Source organism: Gymnogyps californianus, unplaced genomic scaffold, assembly GCF_018139145.2.
Source record: "Gymnogyps californianus isolate 813 unplaced genomic scaffold, ASM1813914v2 HiC_scaffold_383, whole genome shotgun sequence".
Classification (NCBI taxonomy): domain Eukaryota; kingdom Metazoa; phylum Chordata; class Aves; order Accipitriformes; family Cathartidae; genus Gymnogyps; species Gymnogyps californianus.
Window position 1 is genome coordinate 1 of NW_026114272.1, and position 14,519 is coordinate 14,519.

Below are 14,519 nucleotides of genomic sequence, written 5' to 3' on the forward strand. Positions count from 1 at the left end.
AACACGGCACTTGAGATCGTTTGCTTTACAATCCGAGAGCGGAAGAGTTTTCGGCTTAGGGCAAAATCAAAATTAACTCGCGTGCAGGTGACACCGTGGGTCGTCGGAAGAACCCAAGGAGCATGGCCTTCCACGACGTCTCCTCGGCTTTGATGTCCGGATGGTGCAGTTCTACCAGTTCCCCAGTTGGATTGAATCACACGACAGACAAAGGCTGCTGCGAACCTGCCACGCTGTCGGGCGCTTTCCTTTCAAAAACCTACCCTCACCTTCGTTTGATCTCAAAAAAACCCCCACATTTCACCCCTCCCCGAGGTCACCCACGTCAGCCGAGCCACCAGGTTACGTGATCCGAACGCCACGAAGAAGAAGCAGAAGCAGCAGCGGGTGTTTGGGCTTAAACGCAAGAAGTTTGGGCATTTCAGGAGTCGGTCTGCAAACTCTCGGCTCTTCCGTGGACGCGTTATTTCCCGCGGGAACGTCGCTTACCGGCAGCGCGTGTCATTCCTCAAGGTGAGACTCTTGCAGGTAAAAGGGCGTAACAGCCGCAGCACCGGTGCAATGTAAACTATGCTGCCGAGCCGCTGTCAAACCTTTAATTACTTCAACTAATTACTCATCGCTCAATTTGAAGGAACGCAGTTACTCCCCGGGAGGCTGGACGGGGCTCGGGGCTGCTCGCACGCCTTCTGCTGCTGCTGCTGCTCTGCCGGAACACTCTTCCTCCTGCATTTTTCCTCAATCCTCACCGTTTCTCCCCGTTTTGGAGGACAAGCCAGGTGGGTGCCAAGCACCCGGACCCTGGCGAGACATCAGCGTGCTCCGGCTTATCCCCAGCGCTGTTTTAACCGGTTTATCTGACCGGCGGCCGAACCGGCAGCAGCCGCTGCCGCTCCCCCATCTCCTCTCCGATGCTCCCATGCTCCGGCCGGAGAGCCAAGCCGACGCAGCAGCTGGAAACACGGCACGGGCGCCAGGACGGAGCGATTCCCTCCCGGTTGTACAATTTCTCACCGCGTCACAGTAGCAGAAAGTCCCCGAAATGGGTCGTTTAGATCTTTGCAAAGATTGATTTAAGCTTTTAATCATCTGGGTCCGAAACGCTTAATCCCGTGCAACAGATGGGCTATCCTCGGTCGCGCGGCACGACGAAGCGTCTCCCCAGCCGTGCCAAGCCCTCTCGCCGATGTCGAACCATTTTCCCAATTTTCTGCAAAAAAAAATAAACCACCCTCCCGCCCCGGAGCCACAGAGCCGCCATCTCCGAGACGGAATCTGCGACAAGCGAAGGCGGCAACGTACCACGCGTCCAACGAGGGCGAGGAAGGGCCTGGCGCGGAGGATCCCGCACCTTTTCCCGCGTTAATCCTCGGTGCAAAGCGGGCGAGTTATTAATGAATTGCAGGATGTCGCTAGGCCGGGTGACAGCATCGACCGACGAATTTCTGACCAATTTGGTGAAATTCAGGTTTTCTGTTCACTTTTGCCCGGCGGAGAAGCCGCCTTTTTCTCTTCCGTCGGCAAAACTCGCGGTACGCGCGGTTGCGAAAGCGTTTCCACAAACGAGTTTCGGGAGCAAAAGCGAATTCCAGCGGAGGCAGCTCCTTCGGCTTCGCACCGTCGCCTTCGTCCCGCTCACGTCCGCTCGCACGAGCGTTTCCTACGCCGGTAAAAAGCAACAGGCTGAGAGATCGGAGCACATGGCGGGTGGGGTTTCCACACCAGAATTATAGAAATTAGATGCGGATAATAGTTCCCAAAAAATCACTGCGCATCCTATGCGACTCCTGAGAGTCATTTCCCCCACTTCTTTCTGCGGATCAGCTTCAAACCTTTAAAATTAGGCTTTAATCACCTAAAAAAAAAAGAGATGCAAGGTTTCGGAAGCGCAGCGGCCTAAGAGCAGGTTTTCGGGGGAGCGCCGGGATGCGCGGCGGGATCCATCCTGGCCAGCACACGGGAGCCTGCCCGTTTCCACCGTGGTTTTCCGCAAGTGCTGGGAAAGGAGCCGGAGGGATGAGCCCGGCGTCGGGATAAGTGTAACCCACCCCCAGATTCCGACCCAGGAGCCGCAGAAAGTTTCACCCCCACCCTGCCGAAGGCTTTTGGGTACCCTCGCACTCACGCCTGCGCGTCCTCAGCTCCTCGTCTAGCTCAGCTTAACGAAGCGACGTCCTTTCTCCTCCGTTCGGGGTGCGGGAAGGGGAAAACCGGTGTCAAACAGCGCTCGCTTTCGTTTTCTCCCCTAAATCCCTGAGTCAGGAGTTACTCATTTACGCCACAAAGTCCAGCCGGGAGGACCAGGAACAAGAAGGGACCCGCTCTGTTAATTCCCAGCAAAGTGAGGGGAATTTAGCTCTTGTTTCCTCTTAAGAAGCTGGCAGCAGACCCAAAAAGAAGGGGGGGGGTGGAAAAGAAAAGGGAAAAAAAAAAAAAACCAGAAAGGTATTTTCCACCCCCAGATACCTGAAACCTGGGTACGACCACAGCCACCAGCGACAACAGCTCACGCAATCCTGGTTGCCGATAAGTCTGGGCGGCTGCCGGCACTCAACCCGGCTTTTCCACGCCAGCCCCCAACGTTCGCCGCGTACGTGTGTCGCAACAGCCCCAGAATTAATAGTACGTTCAATTAAGCAGCTTCCCAAACACCATTAAACCGGAGACAAAGCTTTCTTCATGCTCTTTGCGGAGCTCACCAGGGTCACGAAGGCCCCGACGGGCGCTGCGGGAGGAGAAACTCCAGCTTGCGACTTGAAACCCCCCCCCCGAGGGCAGGGGACCCGACGGCAGCGCGGACGCCGCCGGCCAGTTTTTGGCACGGCTTTTCATTTATTTAAGGGGAATGACCTCCGTGTCGCAGCTCTCCCCAGGTCGACGGGATCCTCTTCCTCCTCAACCCGCTGCCACAAACACCCGGGGCACCGAGCGCTCTGCACAGCACGAAGCCAGGGGCTAAAATAACGGCAGAACCGGCGTTCCCACCGGGAAATCGGATGAAATTAAAGCCAGGGTGCAGAGGGTTTACGGAAACACAGCTCCGTCCTCGCCTACACCTTGTTTGCAGAGCGGCGACCGGCTGGACCGCAGGCCGTCACGGGACAAGCCTCTCCGTCCTGCGCGGTCCTGCACCCAGAACCCCTCTGAAGTTTGTATTTTTAAGAAAACCCGAGCGTTTAGTATAACCATTTTAAATTAAATAAGCTAAGGCTCTAAATTAGAAGCCGGACTACACAGAGGCAGAGGCGAAAAGAAACGGCAGCGCCTTGAGGGGCCGCACGGCATCTCCAGCGCTTCGTTTTCTGGGGGTATTAACATCACCAAAAAATAAAAACAACTATCCGGAGCCACCCGGTGACGGGGTCCCCCGGAGATGCTGCTGCTCCCCAAGCTCTGCGTTTCTCCGGCTGCCGGTTAAAGCACCCAGTGCGGCAGACGCCAAACCTACGGTGCTCTGCGAGCGGCAAACCTGAACTTGCTTGAAGCCCTTAAAAAAAAAAAACCCAAACCAAAAACCAAAACAACCGTGAAGCTTAAAAACGGAAGGACTGGGTTCGGCGTTCCCTTTCTCCGGGGAAGGCACGCGGCACGATCCCACCACGGCGGTCGATTCAGGTAGTCCGGAGCCAGCCACGCTTATCTCGAGCGTTTCGACGAGGCCGGCCGCGGCGTCATCGAAGCGCCACGAAATAATCTGACGGCTTAAACGGTGGAAATACCTGGCCAGGAGCCAAGCGGCCTGGGCGCGCTCTCCCCAACGGGGTCATTAAATCTCTCCGACTAAAAGGAAAGCCTTGGGGGGGGGCAGGGCTGGAAATAAATACGCGGTTAAAGAGCATCTCGCGACGGGCGGGCAAAGGTTTTTCTGCAACGAGGTGGCATCCAGGAGCAGCTTGCATCACAGCAAAGGCGCATCCGAGTCCGGGATAACGTTAAGCAAAAATAAATACACCTCAAGGTTACAACCCCTTTCCAATAAACCATTATTTATCCATCGTAAGATAAATATCCTGGACAGTTATCCACATCAAAACGACGTAGCAGGGAAAACCAATCTTCATCTAAGTGCCGTTTCTTCTCATCTAGGCGTTAAAAAGTTGCCCCAACGCCGCCTTCAACACGGCCTCGGGCGCGGCGATGCCGCTGCGTTCGTCACCGCGTAAAAGGCTTTAAAAACGACTCCGTAATCCCGAGACAAAAGGCAAAGGTCAAGTGCTATCGGGATGGGGAAAGGGATACGCAGTGCCGCGTGAATATTAAGCGTCTCCAGCCGCCGGCTCCCCTCCCACGGCTCTCACCGTCAGCAAAGCGCCGGGCAAAAGCAATCCCTTACGGGACTTGTTTTGGGGTATTTTTTTGGTGCGCCGGCAGCGGAGACAGACCTGTTCTTTCACCGGCTCTCTACGAACACGTAGGAAGGAGCGATGGGTGGCAAGGCGCAAGTTCTCCGCGGGGCTTCGTCCATCGCCCCAGCGAAAGCACGGAGCCAGCAAAACGGCGAGCTTCTCTCCTAACGAAGCGGGTTTCACAAACGAGCAGGCTCCTCGGCGCGGCTGTAACCCCCTTCCCCGGCCGAGGCCAGCTCCTCCAGCGGCGTTCCCGGCAGAGGAAGGGTAGAAACCAGCTTTGAGGCGGGTTGTTAGAAACGTGGCGTTGGGTTGAGTTCTTGGCTCTGCCAACAGCTTCACGAGGGCTCAGACTGCAGGGTTACGCGTAGACGCTTATATATATATGTACACGTGTATGTATATATAATCGTAGAATGGTTTGGGTTGGAAGGGACCTTCCAAGACCACCCAGTCCAACCCCCTGTGCCGTCGGCAGGGACGTCTCCCGCTACATCACGTTGCTCCAAGCCCCGTCCGACCTGACCTTCGACGTTGCCAGGGACGGGGCATCCACGGCTTCTCCGGGCAACCTGCTCGGCCCGCGTCGCAAAGAAGTTCCTCCTCCTGTCCCGCCTGACCCTCCCCTCCGGGAAGCTCTTGCCCCTCGTCCCGGCACCGCAGACCCTGCTAAAAGGCTCCCTCCGTCTTTCTCGCAAGCCCCTCTAAGTCCGGAACGGCCGCAGTAAGGTCTCCTGCTCTTCTCCAGGCTGAACAGCCCCAACTCTCTCAGCCTCTCTCCAGCCCTCGGACCATCTCCGTGGCCTCCTCCGCACCCACTCCAGCAGCTCCGGGTCTGTCTCGTGCTGGGGACCCCAGAGCTGGACGCAGCGGGGCCGGGGGGGAGCTCCCCAGAACGGAGCGGAGGGGGAGAATCCCCTCCCTCGACCCGCTGCCCACGCCGCTTTGGATGCGGCCCGGGGGACGCTTGGCTTTCTGGCCTGCGAGCGCACGGTGCCGCCTCACGTCCCGTTTGTCGCCCACAAGTGTCCCCAAGTCCTTCTCTGCAGGGGTGCTCTCCATCCCCATCCTCCCTCCATCCTTCCCTCCCTCCCATCCCTCCAGCCATCCCTCATCCTTCCATCCCTCCCTCCCTCCCCAAGCCTGTGCCGGGACGGGGCTTCGCCCCCACCCAGCCGCAGGACCTCGCGCTTGGGCCTTGTCGAACCCCACGACGTTGCCATCGGCCGACGTCTCCGGCTCCCTCCGGACGGCAGCTCTTCCCTTGGAGGGAACCGACGGCACCACTCAGCTTGGTGTCATCTGCAATCCCACCATCTAGGCCACTGATGAAGGTATTGAACAGTACTGGTCCCAGTACGGACCCCTGAGGGACACCGCTGACCTCCATTTGGACATTGAGCTGTTGACTGCAGTCAACATATACGTGCATACATTTATCTACATCTATATTTATGTACCAACCGGAGCCCTTCCCGGTGTGTTGCCACGACAGCCCCAGAGGTGTTCAACCCAACCAGAAACATCTCCGCAGCAGGGATGGAGCCGTCCATCCCACCCAACCCAGGCGGTTAACGGCTCCGCCACCGGCCACCTCCCCGAGAAGGTACCGGAGCGTTAATCACCCTTGCCCCGCCGGCCGGCAAACTCGAAACTCACGTTCAAGAGAAATAAACTGGGGCAACGTCCAAACGAGTCAGCGAGGACGAGGCCAAAGGATGGCAAAGTCGTAGAGATCCCTCAGCAAAGGAGCAAAGACCAACCGTTGAGTCCCAGCCCGGCGGCCAAACGCCGGTGAACACCAATTAAGTCGGCCGTGGCTACGAGATGACTAATTCGGCTTTGAGCCCGGCGCGAACGCAAGCATCACCTGCCGCGACGGCCCCGCCGAAACCTCACGCCACCGTAAAAATCGCTTTTAGGCACCCGACTCCCAGCAACAAATCCTGCAGGAAAACGAGCAGGCCTCGCCGCCCCAACCCCTCGCCCGCCCCAATGACGCCAATTCACCCCAAAACGAGGGTCGCCATTGCCCCGCGGCTGTCGGGCACGAAGCTCGGCACGCGCCTACCCCCTGATTTTCCTGGTTTCACCGGAGTCGGAGGCGAGGAGGGAAGACGCGGCCGCGGGGAGGGATGGATCTCAGCTATTATCTTATCGGGCGTCTTTCCACAGGGTTTTACAGCCCCGTTGGATGCTCCCCAGCCGAACCGCCCGGCTCCCGAGAGGATCAGCTCCTCGCCCACCGGCACCAAGAAAACCCACCGGGGTTTGGGGAGACGGCGGAAAATTATCCGGGTTAAGCCCCACGCGAAAACACGGACCTCTCCGAGATGCTCACGACCGCGTCACGGTGCTCCGGAGAGGACAAGCTTCCACATCGGCATCCCCCAAACCACCCCGGATCCAGGTAAAGCCCAAACCTCTCCAAAAATCGCCATTTGCTGACGCCTCGAGACGGGCGATGCCGCAAGGACAGAGGGAAAACCTACCCGGTGAGCAGATGCGGTCGGGGAGACACTGGGAGGGAACCGAGGCTGGCTGGGCAAGAAGGGAAAAAAAAAAATAAAGACTAAAAGAAAAAAAGCAGAGCGAAGCGGGTGCGGAGAGGAAGGAAAAGCCGGGGCGCAGACACCGACCCTCTCCGGGAGACGCTGCTCGCACCGCGCTCCGGCAAAGACGCCGTTTCGGATGCGCCGCTCCCTGAATCCCGTCCTCCGAGTTGGGAGAAGGAGATGCGCGAGCGCCCGAGCAAGGAAAGTCCTAAAATCGGCCGTTTTGCGCAGCTCGGAACCACGACAGCCTTTTGGTTTGGTTTTTTTGTTTGGTTTTGGTTTTTTAAGGTGGCAAAGGAAAAAACGAAGCTCCCCGAGGCTTGGAGGTGAGCGGTGCCGCCCCAAAGCACCCGGGAATGCGGACGGAGAAAGGGGGGGAGCGGATAAAAAAAAAGAAAAAAGAATTTAAATTTATTTTCCCAAGCCCCCTCAAAAGCCTGACGAAGCGCATCACCCTAATTAAGCTTTCCCAAATCGGGACGGAATAAGGAAAGCAGCGGGAGCCTCGGCGCAGGAACAGGCGTCCTCCGCGGCGCCCGGCTCAGCGCCTTTTTGGGTTTTTAATTTTAAAATCAAGCGGTTTCTGAAATCTGGTGTCCGTCCCCCCCCCAACTCCCCGGGTTGGCGGGGCGAAAGCAGAAATCAATGAATTCAGGCCATTAAAAATTACATCACCAGCCGGCCTGAGCGCGCGTCAGGCCCGTCTTTATCTCTGCGGATTTAAACGCCAATTACCGGCGGCTCGTGCGGATACAGCAGCTCCTGGAGGGGGGAAAAAAATATAAATAAAATAAAAAATAAAAAATAAAAATCACTATCAAGCAATCAAAGCCCCCGTTTCCGTTAAAAACCCCAAATATAAAGAATCATTGTGCGAAGCTTAATCTCCCGGCGAACGCCTTAACCGTTTCCCCGGCCCGCAGCCGGCGCCGTCAATTTATTACCGAATAAAAAAGGCGCTTTTTTAATTGCCGGTGGGCATCGCCGCAACCGACGGCTTCGCTCCGAGGGAGCCGGGGCAGCTGCCGGAGGGCGGCTCCGGCACCGGTTGAACCCCGACCTCTGTTTTTTTGGGGGGGGGGGGGGGGGGGGAAGGGGGGGGTCGCTGCGGCGGCGGAAAAACCGGAGGAACGCGGGTTGGCGGAGGAAGATTTCGGAAACGGGCCGGAAAAATGAAAAGGAGGGGGAAAGGGGGGGGGGGGGTGTTTGTCACCCGAAAAGGCGGATGCTGGAAACATACACACGCCCCCCCTGCCAAGAGTAGGGGGGACACCCCGAAAAGGCAGCAGCACCCCAAAAACCAGCCTGCGGCTCTGCTGGCGCAGGGAGGAAGAGACCACCCCCCCCCCCTTTTTCTTTTGGGGAGGGGGATTAGGGCTTGCCCCCCAGCTCGGGGGGGGGGGCTGAGGGGGGGGGGAAGCGGGGTCCGGTGGCTGTCCCTGCTGTGGGGGAGCCCCCCCTCATAGACCACCCCCCCCCCCCCCCCCAAACCCCAGCCCTCAAGACCCTTCACAGGGGCACAAATCTGGGGGAGGACGATGCCTACGCCCCCCCCCCCCGCCCCCCAAAGTGGGGGGACAGGGTGATCGCACCCCCCCCAAAGTGGGGCAGCGGCCCCTCTCGCCCCACTGAGCAAGCCCCCCCCCCCCAGTGTAAAGGGGGGTCCTTGGGGCAGAAGCCCCCAAGCTCTTAATGTTGGGGGGGGGGGTCTGCACTCCCCCCCCTCCCCCCGGAGGGGGTGTCTCCTCTCTCCACCCCCTTGCTGGTGGGGGGTCACTAATCCTTTAAGAGGGGGGGGTGTCTCCCCTCCTGCCCCCTAACTTGGGGGGCCAGGCCCCCCTTAAGGGGTCTCCCCTTCCCTTGCCCGCTCTCAGACCTCCCTTAGCCTGGGGGGGGGGGGGGTGTCTCCCCTACCTCCTCCCCTCAAGGAGGGGGGGTCTTCCCCTCCCAGGACCCCTCCCCTTAAGGTGTGTGCGGGGGTGTCTCCCCTCCCCTTAAGGTGGGGGGGGGGGGGGGTGGGGGGGGGGGTGTCTCCCCTCCCCAGGGGCTCTCCCCTCCCTGGACCCTCCCCTAAAAGGGGGTTCTCCCTACCCCAGCCCTCTCCCCTAACGGGGGTCTCCCCTCCCAGGACCCCTCCCCTAAAAAGGGGGGGGGAGGGAGGGAGGGGGCGTCTCCCCTCCCCAGGGGGTCTCCCTTTGGGGGTGTGCGGGGGTCTGCCCTCCCCAGTGCTCTCCCCTTAAGGGGGGGCTCCCCTCCCTGGACCCCTCCCCTTAAGGGGGGGGGTCTCCCTCCCCGAAGGGGTCTTCCCACCCCCCCCCGGGGATGGTCTCCCCCCGCCCCGGATCCCTCAACGGGAGGAGGCCGAGGCCCGGGATGAGCCCCCCCCTCCCCTTCCCCAAATTGGGGGGGGGGGGGGGGTCCCCCCTCCCCTTCCCGGGCTGAGGCCCCGCTCTCCTCACGGCTCCCCCCGCCGGGGCTGTGGGCTGGCCCGGCGGGTCCGCGGCCGGCGGGGGTGGGGCGGCCCCATTGTTCCCAGCCGGGGGGGGGGGGTGGTAGTGGGGGGGGGTGGGGAGGAAAACACGGGACCGCTCCTTACCGTGACGGCGGCGACGGCGGCGGGCCGGGCCGGGGGCGGCGAGCGGCGGCGCCATGTCCCCCCTCGGGGCGGCGGCGGCGGGGGGCGGCGGGCGGGGCGGGGGCGGCGGGGCCGCCGGGGCGGGCTCGGCCTGTAATGGCGGCGGCGCCTTCCTCCCCCTCCCCTCCTCCTCCTCCTCCTCCTCCTCCCCCTCCCTCCGCCTCCGCCTCCTCCCGCGCGGACGGGGCGGGGGGGCAGCGGCGCGCGCGGGGGCGCGCGCGCGGGGCGGGCGGGCGGGCGGGCGGGCGGCGGCGCATGCGCGGCGGGCGGGGCGGGGGCGGGGCGATGCGGCAGCGCGCGGGGAGGAGGGCGGGGGGGGAGGGAAGCGGGTCGGGGGCGCGCATGCGCGTGGCGCCGCCCTGTGGCCGCCGACGGGGTTCCTCTCCACTCCCCCCCCCCCCCCCCCCGACCCGGTGCTACCGGGGCCCCGCCCGGGAGCTGCCGGGGCTTCACAGGGGTAGCCCCCGCCCCGGTAACCACGGAGCCCGGGAGTCAGGCCCGGGAGAGACCCCCCGCGGGCCTACAAGGCCTGGCCCGCCGCGGCCGCCATTACCGCCAGGCGAGGCCGCCCCCTGCCGGCAGCGGGCGGCGCTGAGCGAGGCGGAAGCTGGGGAGGGGGGGGAATATATCCCGGCATGCCCCGCGCGCGCGCGAAGCCCCATGGGAAATGTAGTCCGGCGATAGGATCGGGAACTGCGGTTCCCGGCGTGCTCCGCGGCCGGAGCGGATATCCGGCGGGAGGGAAGGGGCGGGGCCGCCCCAGCAGCGCCGCCGGGAGGGGGGGGACGGGCCGGGACCGCCATGGTGAGGAGCGGGACGGGGGGGGGGTGACGGGGACGGGGACATACCGGACCGAGGCCCGGCGGGGAGCGGCTGAGGGGCGGCCGGGGGCTCCCCCGTGATGGCGTCTGGCGGGGGGAGAGGCCTTGGAGGGGGGATATTATGGTGTCCCCTCGGGGGGGCCCGTGGGGCGCCCCGTTGTAGGGTCTCTATTGGAAGGGGGGGATATTGAGGTGCCCCGTGGGGCGGGGTGGCTTAGGGGGGGGTCTATAGTGTGCCCCCTTATAGTGTCCCTATAGGGAGTGGTTTGAGGTGGGGGGGGGGTATTGGAGTCCCCCCATAGGGTAGGGCAGCTTGGGGGGGTTCCTATAGGGCACCCCATTATAGTGTCCCTATAGGGAAGAGCTATTGGGGTGCCCTGTGGGATGGGGCAGCTCAGGGGGACCCCCATAGTGTGCCCCATTATAGTAACCCTTTGGGGGGGGGCACCGGAGTGTCCCAGAGCCGCCTGGGGGGGGGGCAGGATGTCCTTGACACGGTCCTATAGGGAGACAATTGGGGGGGGGGGGGGGCACAAAATACCCCCCCAAAAAAAGGAGCTGGGGGGGGGACACCCCAACACCCTGCTCTGCCCCCCAGCACCCCATTTTGCTTCCTTTCCCCCCCCCCCGGCTTTCTCCGGTGCAGATCCGCTTCATCCTGATCCAGAACCGGGCCGGGAAAACCCGCCTGGCCAAGTGGTACATGCAGTTCGACGACGACGAGAAGCAGAAGCTGATCGAGGAGGTCCACGCCGTCGTCACCGTCCGCGACGCCAAACACACCAATTTTGTGGAGGTAACTGCCCCCCAAAACGTTCCAATTTCACCCCAAAATCTCCCGCTTCCCTTTTTTTTTTTTTTTTTTTCCCCCTATCCGGGAGCTAAGTCCGGAGCTCCACGATCAGCCTCAAGTCCGGAGCTCCACGATCAGCCACGAGTCCGTGGGTTTCCCTGGCGGGGATGGAACGTGCGGCCGCGCTTGGCTGCGTCCCGCTCCTCCCAGTCCTCCCAGTTCCCCTTTTTTTTTTTTTTAACATTCCCCCCCCTTCACCCTCTCAGTTCCGCAACTTCAAGATCATCTACCGGCGCTACGCGGGGCTTTACTTCTGCATCTGCGTGGACGTCACCGACAACAACCTGGCTTACCTCGAAGCCATCCACAACTTTGTGGAGGTGAGGCGACCGTCCGTGTGTCCGTCCCCCCCCCCAGCAGCTCCCCTGCCTTTTAATTAACGCGGCCGCGCTAACGAGCGCTCCTCGTCCCGCTACCGCGTCCCTCCCTCCATCCCGCAGGTCCTCAATGAGTATTTCCACAACGTCTGCGAGCTCGATTTGGTCTTCAACTTCTACAAGGTGAGGAAAAGGGGGTGCAGGGGAGTTTCCTCCTGTCCTGGGGATGGGGGGGGGGGGGGAAGGAATAATTTGGGGGAGCCCCCACCCTACTTGGGGGGTCCGGGGATGCCCCCTCACGTCGCTGGGACCCGGCCGCAGGTCTACACGGTGGTGGATGAGATGTTCCTGGCCGGGGAGATCCGGGAGACGAGCCAGACCAAGGTGCTCAAGCAGCTCCTGATGCTGCAGTCGCTGGAGTGAGCCGGGACCAAAGCCCCCCCCGCCACCCCGAGCCTTCCTCTCCCTCCTCCTCCTCCTCCTCTTCCTCAGACCCCCCCCAGAGGGGTGGCACGGGGCTCTCGGTGTCGTGTGTGTCCCCCCCATTTTCCCTCCACGTCCCCCGTCGTCGTGTTGTGAATAAAGGTGGCTGTGATGTGCCCGAGCCCCCACACCGGTCGGGGGGGGGGGGTGACCTGACTCCATTTTGGCACAGAATTGGGGGGGCACGAGGCCCCCCCCCCCCAATTTTGCCTTGCCGGGGGTGGGGGGCTCAGCCGGGACCCCCGTGACTGGGCCAGCGTGGGGCAGGGGGGGGTCACTGTCCCCCACTTCCAGCCCCTTCCCGCTCCTCTGCCTCTGTCCGTGGCCCCGGCCCCCAGGGGAGTGGCTGGGGGGGGGACCCCGGGACTCCAGGGGACCCCCAGGAGGGATGGGGACCCAAGGGTGGCCAGGGATTACTGGGGCACCCCAAGGTGGCTGGGGACAAGGTAGGGTGGCAGAGGGGGACCCCCAGGGATGGCTGGGGACCCACGTGGGGTGGGGTGGGGGGGGCTGAGGATGGCTGGGGGGACCCCCAGGATGGGTGGGGGACCCTGAGGGTGACCAGGGGTGGCCCAGGGGGACCCGCCAGGGTGGGTGGGTGACTTCTCGGGACCCCGAGGGTGGCTCAGGGTACCCCAAGGTGGCCGGGGACAGGTAGGGTGGCAGAAGGACCCCCAGGGATGGCTGGGGACCCCCTTGGGGTGGGGGGCTGAGGATGGCTGGGGGGACCCCAGGATGGATGGAGGGACCCCAAGAATGGGTGGGGGACCCTGAGGGTGACCAGGGGTGACCCAGGGGGGCCCCCCAGGGTGGGTGGGGGACTCCTGGGGACCCTGAGGGTGGCTCAGGGTACCCCTAAGGTGGCTGGGGACAGGTAGGGTGGCAGAGGGACCCCCAAGGATGGCTGGGGACCCCCTTTGGGGGCTGAGGATGGCTGGGGGGGGGACCCCCAGGATGGATGGGGGACTCCCGGGGACCCCGAGGGTGGCCGAGGGGACCCCCAGGGTGGCCAGGGACCAAGTAGGGTGGCAGGGGGACCCCTGGGGTTAAGTGGGGACCCTGAGGCTGGCCAGGGGTGGCTCAGAGGGGACACCCCCCCCCCTCCTCGGGATGGCTGGGGGGGGGACCCTGGGGGTGGCGCAGGTGGCAGAGGGAGCCTGGTGGGTGTCACGCCGGGGTGAGGCTTCGGCGCAAAAGGAGCCCCGTGGGTGTCACAGGAGGGTTTATTGTCACGGGAGGGGGGGGGACAGGACACCCCCCCCCCCCCCCCTCAGTCCTGCCCCAGGCGCTTGACGGCGGGATTGGGGTACTCGGGGTTCTCGATGGCACCCGGCCCGAACTTCAACTCGAGGAAGGCGCGGGCGTTGTTGGGCGCCATGGCGGTGAAGCCGGCGAAAGGCATCGGCACCCGGGGCCGGAGGAAATTTTCGGGGAATTCCACGTCCTGGGGGTGCCCCAGCCACGTGTCCTTGGTCATCACCCCCCCGCGGGGGTAAAAGGGCCACAGGTCCACGTGTAACCGGTTGCTCCGGCTGTAGTGGACGCGGTAAAAGTCTCCCTCCGCCGCCTTCTCCCAAAGAAAACCCTCGTCGTCCTCCACCGGTTCCCCCGCCGCCGCCGCCGCCAGCCACCGGCATTTCCCCACGTCCTCGCGGTAAATTCCCAAATCCACGTCGTAATCCCAAGGGATGATGTCCCCGAGGCGGGCGGCCCCCAGTAACGATCCTCCCTCTAACCAGTACCGTACCCCGGCAGCCTCCAGCGCCCCGGTTACGTGCCGGGCCGTTTCCCGTAGCGCTCGTAGGCAACAGGGGGGGGTCCAGCGCCCGGCGAGGAGGTACTGGGGGGTACGGGCGTGCACCGTGCCGAAACACCGCGCCGTCTCCTTGCCGCAGCCGTACCAGCGCTCCCGCCCGTCCGCCAGCACCTCCCGCTTGATGCCGAGGTCGCGCATCAACCGGCGCCGCCGGGTTTCCGCCAGGTTTTCGGCTTTCCAACGGCCGTGGGGGGAGACGGGAGGTCGGCGAGCCGCCGGGAATGCCGCCGGCATCACCCGTAGTCCCCAACCCCGGAACGCCGCCTGGACGAAGAGGGCGGTGGGCACCGGTCGCGCCAAGGGGAAGGGGAGAGCGAAGAGGTCGCGGGTGCGAAGCAGCAGCACCGCCGCTCCTTCCACCGCCCGGCAAACCCCCGGCGCGCCGGGGCCGTACCGCGCCGTCCACGCCCGCGGCTCTAACCGTAGCTCCAGGCACCGCAACGGCACCGATCCCACCGGCGCCGCCACCAACCGGGTGTCACCGTCCCCTTCTTCCAGCGCGTCCCGCATACGTTCCAACAGCCCGGGGACGGCGCGGGTGCCGTCAGGGGACCAAAGCCACGTGGCGGGTTCGGACGTGGAGCTCGGGATGCGCCAGCGGCGGGGGCCGGTCGGCCTCCGGGCGTAGCGGTAGCAAGCCGACCCCCGCCGGTAACGGTACCGGTGGGTACGGCGCCGTTTCGGCAGCTACCA

The 14,519-nt window shown here is 63.3% G+C and overlaps 2 protein-coding genes across 2 annotated transcripts; one reads left to right on the forward strand and one right to left on the reverse strand.

Moving 5' to 3' along the window:
• The first annotated feature begins 4,762 nt into the window (after positions 1-4,762).
• On the forward strand, positions 4,763-12,138 carry AP2S1 (adaptor related protein complex 2 subunit sigma 1). Its single transcript, XM_050914383.1, has 5 exons — positions 4,763-4,771; positions 11,004-11,153; positions 11,417-11,530; positions 11,651-11,710; positions 11,849-12,138. Exons 1-5 carry the CDS (start codon positions 4,763-4,765, stop codon positions 11,948-11,950), a joined length of 435 nt encoding a protein of 144 aa, XP_050770340.1. The 3' UTR covers positions 11,951-12,138.
• Positions 12,139-13,280: 1,142 nt separating this feature from the next.
• Positions 13,281-14,514, reverse strand: FKRP (fukutin related protein; the record flags this gene model as incomplete). The annotated part of the gene is given in 2 exon segments (XM_050914384.1): positions 13,281-14,375; positions 14,377-14,514. Coding segments are annotated over 2 exon segments (1,233 nt in total), but the record flags the coding sequence as incomplete, so codon positions are not given.
• Between the last annotated feature and the right edge of the window lie 5 nt (positions 14,515-14,519).

What these genes read in the sequence shown, in the direction of transcription:
- AP2S1 (XM_050914383.1), top strand. An exon ending in AACACACCAATTTTGTGGAG is followed by an intron (nt 11,154 to 11,416) that starts GTAACTGCCCCC and finishes TCACCCTCTCAG; the next exon opens with TTCCGCAACTTCAAGATCAT. An exon ending in TGGTCTTCAACTTCTACAAG is followed by an intron (nt 11,711 to 11,848) that starts GTGAGGAAAAGG and finishes ACCCGGCCGCAG; the next exon opens with GTCTACACGGTGGTGGATGA.